This window comes from Natrix helvetica (assembly GCF_964273705.1).
Source record: "Natrix helvetica genome assembly, chromosome: 15".
NCBI classification, from domain to species: Eukaryota; Metazoa; Chordata; class Lepidosauria; order Squamata; family Natricidae; genus Natrix; species Natrix helvetica.
In genome coordinates this window covers 2,553,801-2,568,440 of record NC_138565.1, presented here as the reverse complement: position 1 = coordinate 2,568,440, position 14,640 = coordinate 2,553,801, and the positions used below count along the sequence as shown (strand labels likewise).

At 45.2% G+C, this 14,640-nt stretch overlaps 1 protein-coding gene across 2 annotated transcripts in view; it reads left to right on the top strand.

Annotated features, from left to right (window-relative positions):
- PBX3 (PBX homeobox 3) overlaps positions 1-8,675 on the top strand; it is a 144,725-nt gene extending 136,050 nt beyond the window's left edge. For both annotated transcript variants that reach the window (XM_081967294.1, XM_081967295.1), the window contains one exon: positions 6,593-8,675. In XM_081967294.1, the coding sequence (XP_081823420.1) occupies positions 6,593-6,685 (93 nt within the window). In that variant the 3' untranslated portion in view covers positions 6,686-8,675. The remainder of the gene's footprint in view (positions 1-6,592) is intronic.
- Positions 8,676-14,640: the final 5,965 nt, after the last annotated feature.

The window sequence follows — 14,640 nt, the reverse complement described above, 5'->3', positions numbered from 1 at the left end:
TGGCCTGCCAGTGGCCAGTGGAGCTGGCAGCAGAGTCGGACAGCGAGGAGGTTGGGGAGGAACATGGGCCAGTCCTGGGGGCTGAGGAAAGCTCAGACGAGGGCTCTGTGTCGGAGACAGAGAGGGAGCTAGACAGCAGCGAGGCAGAGGAACAGCTGGAGCCTTTTCCCAGTGTGCACATGCGCAGAGCTGCCAGAAGACAAGAACAACTAAGAAAACAGGGTCAACTTGGGAGTAAAGCCACTCCTTGGAGGTGATTGGCCCCTCCCAGAGGAAATGAAAGAGGAGCGAATGGGGTGGGGGCTTTTGCAGGAATCAATTCGTTCTTTCGGTCGTTTCAAGAGTGGAAAGTTCTGTTTGTGACTATAAGAGACTCTGTGCCAAGTTTTGCCCTGCTCTGCATTTGGAAACTAGTTATCTGGCAGCTCTCCAAACGAGATAAGGTTCGTGTGGATAAATACTCCTCTGAAAAACTGCTTGCCAAGCCTTGCGGACTGTGAAGGAAAGGAATTCACAGTCGGGTAAATAAAAAAGGTTTTCAGGGGCCCAATCTTTGCTTCATGCTTTCTAAGGAAGCCTGGGTCAGAACACTCGGAGCTAATCAGTTCCTTCTCTCTCGATCTGGTATTAAACCCCTCCGAGTTTTAATTTTAAAATTGCCGGTCAGAGACAAGTCCCCAGAAATGGGGAAGGACGTGGATGGTGACCTACACGGAGCTGTAGGAAAGCAATCAGAAGGACGGGAAAGCAAAGAACATGTTGGTGGTCGCGTCTTGCCCTTAGAAAGCTCCCGGGAGAAATTTCTCTAGCTGGCCTGGTTTTTTTCTGCAGCTGAGGTCAGCTTGTCCTTCGCTGCCGTTGCGGTAATGAATCCCGTTCTCGTCTCCCCATTTTGGGGGGGAAAGCTGTCACTTTGGGGGAGAAAGGTTATCTGTCCTTGTTATTGATAAGCAAAAAGGAGACGAGGGCTGAGTGGCCGGTTGGAGGAGCAAGGGACCATTAAAGACTTTGTGTTTTTAAACACACACAAACACACTAGAGAGAGGCATTCCTATCTCCCCACCCCCCACCACCCCAACAAATTTCCTTTTCCCAGTTTCAAAAATAAATAAAAGACGGTCACGGCTATCATTTTCCTTTTGGGAAGACCAGCTGCAGGCTGAAGTTCACGATTCCTTTGTGGGTTGTGTAACGGAGATTCTCAGAGGTACAGGTCATGCTTGTCCCAAAAGGTGCTTTTCCAAGAGGCAGCTGGATTTTCTAACTAAGCAGAAACTCCGGTTGCCTCTTGAAAAAGCCCTTCTTCGCAGGTCGTTTACCAATTGCGATTTCCTTGCTGTAAAAATTCGCAAAAGGGCAACTTCCTGTCCCTAAAAAAAAAAAAAAAGGCATAAAAACACAGACAGTGAAACTCATCATCATGTAACCAATAGCTCTCTGCGTGTTGTCATTGGATAAGGATGTTATTAAAGTTATTTCCTATGATTCACATTATTCCATTTGATTATTGGAAATTTAGGAGGATGCAACTTTGAGGTATAAAGCCCAAGAGATGCTTATTCTACAGATTCTCTCTCTTGTTGTACAGATACCTTGTTTCCCCGAAAATAAGACCTCCATGGATAATAAGCCCAATTGGCTAAAGTAATCCTTCCCCTGAAAATAAGCCCTCCCCAAAAATATTACAACACAACAGCAACCACGAGGTGACCACGCTTGCTGCCTCCTGCACCTCAAAAATAATAAGACCTCCCCGAAAATAAGGCCAAGCGCTTATTTCGGGGGGTCAAAAGAAAATGAGACCCTGTCTTATTTTTTGGGGAAAGATGAGCAGTTCTCAACATGGCTATAATTGAAACTGGAATTATGGCTGGTCCTTCAGGAGATTGTTTATAGTTTAAGGTTGAAATGAGGCATCCTTGGTGCTCTCTCAGGCTCAATTGTTTTCTTGCAGATGTTTCACTGCCTAAATAGATTGCATCCTCAGTGCTAAAAGGAAGGGTTTGTAGAGTGGAGGAGGAAAAACTGTGAGGTCATTGATGCTCTCTGAGCTTCCTTGTTTCCTTGCAGACGTTTCGTTACCTAACTAGGTAGCATCATCAGTGCTTAAAGGAAGTGGGATTTGTGGAGTGGAGGAGGAGGAGGACGAGGAGGAGGAGGGAGCAGTAAGGAAAGGAGGAGGAGAAGGAGGAGGAGGTGATCTGTGAGGTCCTTGGTCCTTTCTGAGCCTGATTGCTTTCTTGCAGACGTTTCATTACCCAACTAGGCAACATCATCAGGGCCAGAGTAGTAGAGTGACATGCAGCTGTTGGTTACCACTGTTCTAAATTTGGGGTCTGGTGGCAATGGATTGGAGCACGCTAGAGTAAGAGTTCCCAGAGCAGGACTGAGTAGCATCTCCAGCAGAATTCTGCATCTGAGCAGTACTGGGACATATTCTCCCTTCCCAGCTTCCCACTTGCCAGCGGAGTAAATATTAACAATTTTCAAAGTGATTGAAAACATTTCGCTGGAGAGGGAGGTTGGGGAAAATCCCATTAAACACTCAAATCTCTTTTTTTTTCTCCCTTCCCTCCTTCTTTTCCCCCTTCCCCGCCTCCTCCCCACCACTGGAAATGTCAAATCTTTCTTTTGGGGTTGGTTTTTTTTAAAAAAAAATATAAATAACACATAATCATCCACAACAAACCATATAAAAAGCCTTTTAGTTGCCATTTCTCGCTCTCTTTCTCTTTCTCTCTCTCTCTCTCTCTCTCTCTCTCTCTCTCTTTGCATTTAAGTGTTTTGAAATGCTTCGGAGAATTTGTGATATCCTTATCAGCGTGATAAAATATGAAAGCCGTTGATAGCTAGCAGCGTTTTGGGGTTGGTGTGTGTGTGTGTGTGTGTTTTGGCGGGGATGTGAATTCCATCTTGGCTGATGAGGTCTGATAAGGCACCGATGTATTATACAGTCCATAATCTCCCAGCACCAGTGTAAGGATTAATTTATTTGGGGGGGAAAGAGGGAAGGAAGGAAAAAGAGGGGGAGTGAAGAAATCCCAGCTGACAATCGCTCTTTCCCCCCCCCCCCCCCCCCGGCTGCCAAGCCGAGTAAAAATATTGCTTATAAATTTGGATAAAGAGGGTATGATGTTCACTTCGGGTGGAATATCTTTAGACGTGAATCTGTAGGCTCAATATATGTGTGTGTGTGTGTGTGTTGTGTCACAATACATATAAAAGAGGAGAGTGTGTCTTAGTGGCTAATACATCTGCCTAATATGTAATACAGCCCAGGTTCGATTCCCAGTAAGGGTATGGCTAGCTGATGAGAGCTAAATAGCTTGAAATAGATCTATACTAGTCTCCCTTTATTTATTTTTCTGCCTGGATGGTCTCCTGGAGTGAGCTGAAGGACAGAAAGGGGAAGCAGTGTGTTCCCTCCCATATTTGGGCGTACCAGGGGTTGTAACACAACATACATACATACATACACACACACACACACACACACACATTTCCCTCCCTTTTTTTAAAAAAAGAACAACATCTGAATTGATTGGAAAGAGAGAAAACACACTTATACATACACTGATTTATTTTTAAATTTTGCCAATCGGAAGACACGGGAAAAAACCCCGTGAAGATTCCAGTTGCTGTTTCGTTCACCCCAAATGCATTGTTGGTTTGTTTCCTGGAATGCTCGTTTTACCTTCCCTGTCCGTTTTTTTTTTCAGCCCCACCATTCTCGTATGATCACAATTTATTTTATTATTTACTTATTAAACAAATTTATACTCGGTAGCCATCCAACTCTCATATAGGTGACTCTGGCTGGCTTACAACATGTAAAAATGTTTTTAAAATCCATCATAAAATAAAACTGTTCAAAAGGGGAGGTGAAAAACCCACCTACCCCTACCCCCACTGCCCTATGGCAGCACAACAGTACAATGAAATTATAACCACTTGACTGATTCCTATTTCCATTTGTGGTCCTTAGGCCTGCTGAGAAAGCCATGTTTTTAGGGCTTCCTGAAATTAAATTTAAATTTAGGATTTAATCTCTTGTGGGTTACAAATCTCTTTGCCTCTGCTTTGTGGCTTGGAAAGGAGAGGCCATAAAACGCCATGCTTTGGGAGGGCTGGATGGAGAGCGGCCCACCAGGGGATAACATCTACGTAGAATGGATGGAAGGAAGGAGAAAAGAGAGGGTGAGGACAAAAAGAAAAAGAGAAAAGGAAAAGAGAGAGGGAAAGGAAAGGGTTAGGCAGAGAGGAGAAAGAAAAAGAAAATGAGGGAGGAAAGGAAAGGGAGAGGAAGGAAGAAAGAAAGAGGGAGGGAAAGGAAAAGAAAGGGAGAAGAAGAAAGAGAAAAGAAAAAGGAAAGAAAGTTGAACAGGAGAGGAAGAAAGGAGAAAGAAAAAGGGAGGGAGGGAAAGGAAAAGAAAGGGAGAAGGAGAAAGGAGAAAGAAAAAAGAGGAGGAAGGGAAAGGAAAGAGGAAGAAAAGAGAAAGAAAAAGGGGGAAAGGAAAAGAAAGGGAGAGGAAGAAAGGAAAAAGAAAAAGAAAAGAAAGTAAAAGGAAAGGAAAGAGAAAAGCAAGCAAGGAAGGAGGCAATGAAGAAAAGAAAGGAAAGGAAGGCAGGAAGGAAAACAGAGAAATAATCCTAGACATAATTTAGAAAGGTTACATTTCAAAGCAGGTCACCCATCCCTCCTTTGCTTCTCCTCTTTTTCCCGCTGGCATTTCAACCACTGTCCTTTTATGGGTGGAATCTGCTCTCGAAATTGACCACCACCATCTCTGTCCGGGTCAGAGGCAGTTTCGCTCTCCTGGTTCACACCCAGCAAAGTCTTCCAGGGGAGGATTTACGGTCACAGACCTTATCTGGCTTGGAGAGCTGCCAGGCCGATCTCTGCAAAACTTGGCAAGGAGCCTCGGAGAGTCACGAACCAATGAAGCGAACTCCTGCAAACTCCACTCCCCTTTCGCTCCCCTTTTATTTCCTCTGGGAGGGCATTCATCGGTCACCTGTGGCCTTATTCCCAAGTTGACCCCTGTTCTTTAGCTGCGCCCTTCGTCTGGCAGCTCTGTGCATGCGCACACTGGGAACAGGCTCCAGCTGTTCTTCTGCCTCACTGATCTCCGACTCTGAAGGCAGCTGATAACTGTCAGACGGCCTTGGCCCCCTCTCTGCCTCCGACACAGAGCCCTCATCAGAGCCTTCCCCAGACTCCAGGACTGGCCCATCTTCCTCCCCAACCTCCTCACTGTCCGAATCTGCTGCCAGCTCTGCTGGACACCAGCGGGCCAGAACAGGGGGTCTCGGAAAAGGGGAGTGGGTGGGAAAGAATGAGATTCTCTGGATGGTTTAATTGGACAATATTTTTGCTCCTTCTCTGCTTCGTGGCCTGGCCTTTGCTCCAACGTTGTTGTCCTCGGAGGGAGGCTCGCCCCTTGTCTCCACCAACTTCTAAGCGGCTCTGACGTGTGCCCAGAAGGGGCCTTTTTCAGAAATGAAACGAAGAGCCAGCCCTGCTAGAGTTTTCCTCCCTGTCTGTTCTGTGACATGAGCACTTTCAGAAAGTGGCTCCTTTGCTGGAAGGCTTCGGGGTCGGCTTGCATTGCTGTCAAACCGGTCATCGGACACAGGTGGCTCGGCCTCCGAAGGAGAGGCAGGATGGAAGAGTGCAGGGGAAATGGCATGGATCAGATTGGAGCAGGGGGGTGGGAAGTGGGGGAGAGACAGAGCGCCTGGAACAATCTTAAAGGGCAGGAGAGAAAACTTGAACGCTCCTCTTCCTTTTACAAAATCTGTTTGCAAGGTCAAAAATTGGCAGTTTTTCTGATAAGCCTTTTCCTTCCTTCTTCTTCTCTCCCTCCCTCCCTCCTTCCTTCATTTGCAGAATATTTTCCATATCATCTTGCCTTCTCTCATCTCCTTCCTTCCTTCCCTCCCTCCTCCTTCCCTCCTTCCTTCCTTCTCAGAATATTTTCCATATCATCCTGCTTCTCTCATCTCCTTCGTTCCCTCCCTCCTTCTTTCCTTCCTTCCCCATTTCCTTCCACCTCTCTCCTGCAAGAAAACCGCACAGCTCAGAGCTTCTGTATATAAACAGAAAGCCCCACTCCGTTCCAGCACTGATGATGTTATGTGGTTGGGTAATGAAATGTCTACAGGAAAACAACCCCGTTCAGAGAGCACGAAAAGCCGCCGCAGACTTTGCTTTGCTTTATTTCTAAGGAGAAGAAAACATTGGTGAAAACCTCTCAAAATTGGGTTTCTTTGACTCCAAATTGTTCTCACTTTCAGGAAATTCCTCCTTTGTTCTAGATTGGTCCTCTCAGTTTCTACCCTTTGCTTCTTGTCCTGCCCTCAGGTGCTTTGGAGAATAGCTTGACTCCCTCTTCTTTGTGGCAACCCCTGAGATATTGGAAGACTGCTATCATGTCACAAAGAAAGAAGGTCTTTCTTTCCTTTAAACTAGCCATACCCAGTTCCTTCTGAATTGCACCGGGGATTGCCTTTGAAATTGCCAAGGATTGACAAGAAGCGATGTCACCTCCGTTCTCCTCACTCCCTTTTCTTTCTTTCTTCCTTTCTCCAGGCAAATGGAGGCTGGCAGGATGCGACCACTCCATCTTCGGTGACTTCTCCCACGGAAGGCCCGGGAAGCGTGCACTCCGATACCTCTAACTAAGCCCCCCAATGAGTCCTTCCTCTCTTCCCCTCCTCCTTCCCTTTCTTGCCCCGCAAGAATGCGCTGAGATGCCTTTTTTATCCATTCGCAATCCCAGACGAGAAAAGACAAGGGGGAAAACCCCCAAAGAAATCTTTCCTCAGCCCAACATGGAGAACCCTTTTTTTTTCCCCCGTACCACCTTGTCGTACCGAGCGAAATTTGGGATCCCTTGTTTTGTGTGGTTGATATCTTTAAAAAAGAAAAAAAACCAGATTTTTTTCCCAACCCCCGGAAGGTGTGATTTTAAACCTTTGTACTTCGGTCTCGCCGAGAGGTGCACACTCCCTCCATATTAAGGGGGAGGAAAATAAACAAATAAAACCACCAAGCACTTTATCCAGCTGAGGGCCGAGACAGCGCACGGTTTTCTCCTGTTCTCCAGCGGATTCTTCAAAGATGGCCGCCTCGCCGGTGGCTTCTTGGCTTGAAGAGGTCATCGAAGACTCTATTCTTACGAATAAACTCACGTTTTATCCGCGCCAGACTGAGCTGGTGGGCTGGGGAAAGGGGAGAAGAGCTAGGAGACTTTCGCCCCCACCCAGTTTCCACCGCCATTCCACAACCGGTTTTTCAGAGCAGAGTGAATCTGGTTTTTTTCCCCCAACGCTTCCTTGCTTTTCTGCTGAGATTTGTCGGCGTTTTCTTCCTTTCGAACATTCGCAACTGACGATAGCACAGTCCTCTTCTCCTCCAAGTCCGTTGTCCGGCACAGATAATCCGTGCGAGGTGGAGACACTGGCTTTTTATGTTTGAAGATATATATATCTAGATCTATCTATCTATCTATCTATATATATATATTAAAAAAAAACAGTTGCCAAGTTTGACAGTCCATGTTGAGTTGCCGAGGTTTGGCCATCGCTCCTTCCCGTTGGCTGATGGGCGCCATCCTCTGGAGTGCTGTATATAGTGTAGCTAAAAAGAATATTTATACATCTCACCAATCAAAACACAGCTTTATTACCTCATGCGAACCAATAAGAGTCATGCTTTAGCTTAGAGTGCTCACTACTACCTCTTAAACCAGCCTTCTTCAACCTGGGATTCTCAAGATGTCGTAGACCGATCGGCCTTCACCATCACTGGTCAGCCATGTCTCCTGGGGCAGATGGGAATTGTAGTCCAACACACCCAGAGGATGCTGGGTTGAGGAAGCCTGCTCTAAACAATACTCACGCTGTACTTTCTTTCTTTTTTCCCCTTCCTCTTCTTTAATCTCTTCCCTCCTTTATTTTTCGACTGTTTAATTTTACCATCTTGTAACCAACTCTTTCAGTTCTTTCTCCATGTAATTGTACATTGTAATCTTTTAAATAATAAGGAAAAAGGAAAAGTTTTTTTTTAAAAAAGGGAAAAAAAAACAAAAAAAAACCCAGGTTGCGTTTGTGACTTTTGAAAAAAAAAAAAAGAACCTGATTCTATATATAAATATAAATATATATAAATATATATATATTAAAAAAAAAACCAGACACCCTTTGAAGCTTTGAAATAGAAATTTTGAGTTTCGACGCTTAAAACAGTCAAACTGTTTGTAAATACGGAGAAACATTTTGAATGTTCTTTCATCCTGTTACGCTCTTAAATTCACGCAAAAGAAAAAAGAAGAAGAAAGAAGAAGAAAAAAACCTGGAACCGATCATGGATTGTAAAGGAGATACGTTCTCGATATTCAGTATATTTCACCCTGTATAATTAGGGAAAGGGGTGGGTGCCCTTTTATTTTATTTTTCTTTCTTTCCTTCTTTATTTTTCCCCCCTCTTTTATATAGTATGTGATTCTGATTGGCTGAATTGCAAAAAAAAAAAAGTGGAAGTGATTCTAATGTATTAAACCGTTTGGTGTTACTTTCTAACTGGATTACACCCTGAACTGAAAAGTCGTCCCTTGTGATAGTTTTATGTAGTCTGGAATCATGAATAAACCTTTTCCTTTCATGAGATCAAACATGGATGGGATTTCTTCTTCCCAGATGAACGGGTTGACTGTGCATATTGGTCAGGTTGGAGAAACGGAGGACGGGCAGGAAATTCTGCCAAAGAAGGAATGCCAGGGTCCTGACTAGCTCCCATCCTGCCTGACAATAAGCCACATTGACTAAAATAGATGGGCTTTGGAGTATTCCAAGGTTCATACGTCTTGTAGCTAGCTCCTGCCATCCCTGACAATAAGCCACATTGTCAAAAGTAGATGGGCTTTGGAGTCTTCCACAATTAAGAAAGACCCTGGCTAACTCCCATCGTTCTGACAATAAGCCATGTTGGCTAAGATGGGCTTTGGAGTCTTCCAAAGTTCATAATTCTTCTAGCTATCTCCCATCATCCATACTGCTTCACTGGGTCCTTTTACAGTCCTCTCTAAGCGGTTTTACAGAGTCATCCTCTTAACCCCAACAACCAGGGTCCTCACTTTACCGACCTCGGAAAGATGGAAGGCTGAGTCAACCTTGAGCTGGTCAGGATCGAACAACTGGCAGTCGGCAGAATTAACTTGCAGTACTACATTCTAACCACTGCTCCACCACGGCTCTGTGAAGAAGGAAGGAAGGAAGGGGAAAAACACTGCACTTCATAACTGCCTCACTTAGCAACAGAAATTGGGGGCTCATTTGTAGTCGTAAGCAGTGGTGGGATTCAGCCAGCTCGCATCTATTCGGGAGAACAAGTTGTTAACTTTTTAAGCAGTTTGGAGAATCAGTTGTTGGGGAAAATCTTATTGTTTTCTTCCACGCTACAGGGCTAATCCTGTAAGGAAGGCAGGAAGGAAACATTCTGGCGTTGTTTCTAGCCTAATCTTTATTGCCCTGCTTTTAGAAACTGCCTCTCCGGTTAACCCTTAAGACATTGTAACAGCTACAGCGAAGCACCCATCGACCTGAGTGACGTTGAGTGGGCCATGCCCACACGGTCACATGACCACTGAGCCACGCCCAACCAGCTGGTCATTATGGCAGAGAACCAGTTCAATTATTTGAAACCTACCACGGATCGTAAGTCGAGGACTCGCTGTAAAGAGATGGTTAGCTCTCCGTTGTACTGAAAGCTATTTTGCTATTTTGAGGTGGACTTCCTTGTACTCGGTGACCTGGCCAATCCATTGCCGGCTTCTGATTAATGAGATGAACAAAAGGAAGCCCTTTGTTTCTGCAACGTTCCTTGAAGGAAACCCTTGAACCTTTAGCTATTTAGAGATGGGACATCAAAACAGGAAGAGGACTTAGAGGTGAAGCATCACCCCTGGGAGGGGTCATTTCCTATGGTGCCTTGTGAGTCACCGAAAGGTGATGTCCACCGTGGCAACATCGTGGAGTGGCTCAAATTCAGCAGAACATCACTTGCAAAAAAGATCCACCTCAAATCCACATTATTTCATTTGTGGACGTAAAAATGATCTTTGGGTGCCTGTTACTACCGTGTTTCCCCGAAAATAAGACAGGCTCTTATTACCAGGGAAACACGGTAATGATCTTAAAGGAGGAACGACAGTAAGAGTGGCCAAAAAAAAAAAAAAAAAAGGCTTAATGAGACAAAAAGAGGGAAGTCTTGTTACATTGCTTGGAAGGACAAGTGGACTTCATTCCTTTGCTTAGCAGTCCAGTTTTCCATTAATGTGAGGACTGCCAGAAGTTAATGATTTAAAAGAAACCCGCATAATATTAATACTATTAAGAGAGACAACTCTCAGCCACGTAAAGAATAACAGAGCTGGACGGGAACTTGGATGCTGGAAAAATCGTAAGTGTGAAAAATGGTCATAAGTCGATTTTTTTTAGGGCCGTGGTAACTTTGAACGGGCACCAGCCATAGCAAGAGCACTTAGACTTATATACCGCTTCACAGTGCTTTTACAGCCCCTCTAAGCGGTTTATAGAGTCAGCCTCTTGCCCCCAACCATCTGGCTCCTCATTTTACCCACCTCGGACGGATGGAAGGCTGAGTCATCCTTGAGCCGGTCAGGATTGAACTGCTGGCAGAGGGCAGATAGATGGATGGCAAGAGACAGAGACAGAGAGAGAGCACTTAGACCTTTATACCGCTTTACAATGCCTCTTGCCCCCAACCATCTGGCTCCTCATTTTACCCACCTCGGAAGGATGGAAAGCTCAGTCATCCTTGAGCCTGGTGAGATTCGAATTGCCAAATTTCAGGAAGCCGGCAGTCCACAAAAGTAGCCTGCAGTACCGCACTCTAACCACTGCGCCACCACGCCTTATAAACAAACTTGTTAAGTCAAGGACTCCCTGTACTTTTATAGGAGTTAGAAGACTAGTTGCTAATCTCCTATTGACTTTGAAGCTCCAGCCTTGGGTCTCTTCCATCATGGACCATCGGCTTTCTCTAGCATGGACCATTTTTTCTGTTGATCATACCATCTGTCACTTTGTTCTCTTGAGCAAAAGAAAATAAAAGTGGAGAAATAACAGGAAGACCTCGGAGGAGCCAATGCCTGGTTTTCTAAATGGATGCACTGTGACTGTTTGTCCCCATTAATTAGAATAATGCTTATTGTAATCTAGAGATAGATATACTCTAATGTATATTTATGCATCCTAGGTAGTATTCAAAAACTGTTGCCTTCAGATATGGAAGGGGTGGAATTCAAAGAACAAAATGCAGGGGGAACTTAATTTGCGAGCTAACTCAAAACACGCTCAGTGTCAGGGTTCCAAGTAATACCCGCAAAGCAAGCAAAATGCCAAGGCAGGTAGATTCCTCAAATAATAGGATATACCATATTGGCACAAATCTGGTGAAAACCGGCTCTGAAAGTTCCTGCGGTTTTCACCTAATTAAAAGCAAAAGTTTTCCTTCAACCCCAAACAATGTCACGTGGTCCAATCAAGGCGCTGTCTGGTTGCCTGGAGACATCACTCCTCCTTCCTCTGGCCAAGTGTGAGAATGTCCTTGGTTTCCAAGAGACAGTATTTTGCTTTGGCTACAAAATCCCAACTGTCTCTAATCCCCCCCCTCCCTATCCCTCAGCTCAAGTGTGGTGACATGGAAACTCCAAGATGGCTTTGGTCAGGTTAGCTTCAGGGTTGACACTCAGAAGTACTAATCCTATCATGAATGAAGGTAAATGAATGAATGAAAGAAAGAAAGAAATCTACTGCATGGATTGTGACTATTTAAGATAGACCAGGAGGAAGCTAATCACCAGATTGCAGGAACGCAAGCAAGCAGTGAGATGAGGCATCCCAAACTGATTGATAGCCTCACGTTGCAATAAACGAGGACATACGTTCAATTTTGCAGAGTACTAAGATTGTTAGACAAGCAGGCACAAAAACAGCACAACACAAAAAGGGATTGAAGCCTGGGAAACGGGCCCCTTGTCAATCAACAGGAGTGCTGATTTCCCCCCCAGCTTATCAAGTGCTTAGGAGACAAGGACCTGACAGCACAAGGAAACAACAGCCAACCACTTAATAGCCAGCCACCAACACCCCAATCTATATCTAAAAAGTTACACACAACAGGCGCCATATATAAAACACCACACAGAGATCAGTCTGAAGCACACAGAAAAGTTCCTTGAGGATGGACTCCAAAGGGAACCAGATAGCTTGGAAGATAAAATCGTCAGTTCCGGTGACTGACTCAGATCGAATTCTACTCATTTTGTTTTTATTGTTAAAGAGGTCAAGGTTCCCCTCGCACATATGTGCTAGTCGTTCCCGACTCTAGGGGGTGGTGCTCATCTCCGTTTCAAAGCCAAAGAGCCAGCGCTGTCCGAAGACGTCTCCATGGTCATGTGGCCGGCATGACTCAACGCTGAAGGCGCATGGAACACTGTTTCCTTCCCACCAAAGGTGGTTCCTCTTTTTCTACTTGCATTTTTGATGTGCTTTCGAACTGCTGGGCTGGCAGAAGCTGGGACAAGTCACGGGAGCTCACTCGGTTACGCGGCGCTGAGGATTCAAACTGCTGAACTGCCGACCTTCTGATTGACAAGCTCAGCGTCTTAGCCCCTGATCCCTTTATTGTCAGGGTTACATTAATCCTGAAAAGTGTTCAGAGAAGAGCATCAAAGATGGTAATGGGTCTAGAGGCTAAACCAAATATTGTGGGAACTGGATATGTCTAACCTAACAAAGAGAAGGATTGGGGGGGATATGATAACATCTTCCAATAGTTGAGGGGCTGCCACAGAGAAGAGCCGGTCAACCTGTTCTCCAAAGCACCCGAGAGTAGGACAAGAAGCAACGGGTGGAAACTCATCAAGGAGAGAAGCAACCTAGAATTAAGGAGGAATTTCCTGACGGAAGAATTAACCTGTGGGATGGTCTCCAGAAATTATGGGTGACCCATCATTGAAGGTATTCAAGAAGAGACTGGGCACCCATTTGTCCAGAGTGGCATAGAGCCTTGTGTTTGAGCAGAGGGTTGGACTAGAAGACCTCCGAAGTCCCTTCTAATTCTCTTACCCTCTGTCCTCTCTGAAATTGGAAAAGCCGTCTTCCCTGATCGTGACTCGTAGCCTTCAAACCCTCCTTCTGTAAATGCAGCTTTATTTTAATTCGGGAGAGAAAGTCCACACATTATTCACGGTTTATAAGATCAAGTACTCACCCATGAAAAGTTTGTTTATTAATCTACCGGGAGTCCTTATTTAAAAAAAAAAAAAAAAAGACGGAAGAACAATTCCAAGAAAGCAAGATATATTTTTCAAGCTTTTTGTCTCTTTCCCTCCTCAGATTCCCACCCCTCCACCCCACAAAAAAGGAATCTAAATTCTGATTCCTTTGAATTTCACGTTGATGTATATTCCAAGGCCGCGTGGTATTATGCGTCCCCAAAGAGAAATGGCTTAAAAAAATTTACACCATCCGTAACTAAAACAACAAATAAAACACCCGCGCCTCTTCCAAAGCCTAGCGAGAGAGAAACCTAATTAAGTTTTGTGCCCATATATGCAGAAACTCATCTGCTCACACGTGATGAATGGCCCTGGGATGTTCTAAAACATGGCGCTCAGGTGTGACACAAATATTGTCTTCCTCTTGAAAAACTTTCCTCCACTTCTACCTGGGAACAATATTCGGATGTTGCACGCCAGAAGACTTTTCTGCTCAGTGGTGGGATGCAACCGCTTTAACAACCGGTTTGTTGAGCACACACATGTGCTCTTCACACTCGTGTGCACCAGGGGTGAAATGCATTTTCCCCCCCTACCGGCTCTGTGGGTGTGGCTTGGTGGGGGGGGGTATGTGACCGAGTGCCCGTGGCAAGCTTTCACTCACCCACCAAGCCACGCCCACAGAACCCGGTAGGGGAAAATGCATTTCACCCATTGCATTGAAGGAGGAGGGAAGAGGGAAAGAGAAGGGAGAAGAGGAGGAGGAAGAAGAGGAGGAGGAAGAAGAGGAGGAGGAAGAAGGAAAAAAGGGGAAAAGCAGGATGGAAGAGGAAGAGGAAGGGGGGAGGAGGAGCAAGGAAGAGGGAAGAAAGAAAGAGGAAGAGAAGGGAAAAGGAAGGAAGGAAAAGAAAGGATGGGAGGGAGGGAAGAGGAAGAGAAAGAAAAAAGAGAGGAAGGAAAAGAGAAAGCAAGAGATGAAGGAAGGAAGAAGGAGGAAGGAAGGAAATTTAGGGAGGGAGGAAGTAAGGAAATTTAGAGAGGGAGGGAGGAAGGAAATTTAGAGAGGGAGGGAGGAAATTTAGAGAGGGAGGAAGGAAGGAAATTTAGAGAGGGAGGGAGGAAGGACATTTAGAGAGGGAGGGAGGAAATTTAAAAAGGGAGGAAGGAAGGAAATTTAGAGAATAAGGAAGGAAGGGAAGAAGGAAATTTAGAGAGGGAGGGAGGAAATTTAGAGAGGGAGGGAGGGAGGGAGGAAATTTAGAGAGGAAGGAAGGGAAGAAGGAAATTTAGAGAGAGAGAGAGGAAGGAAGAAAGGGAGGAAGGAAGAGGACTG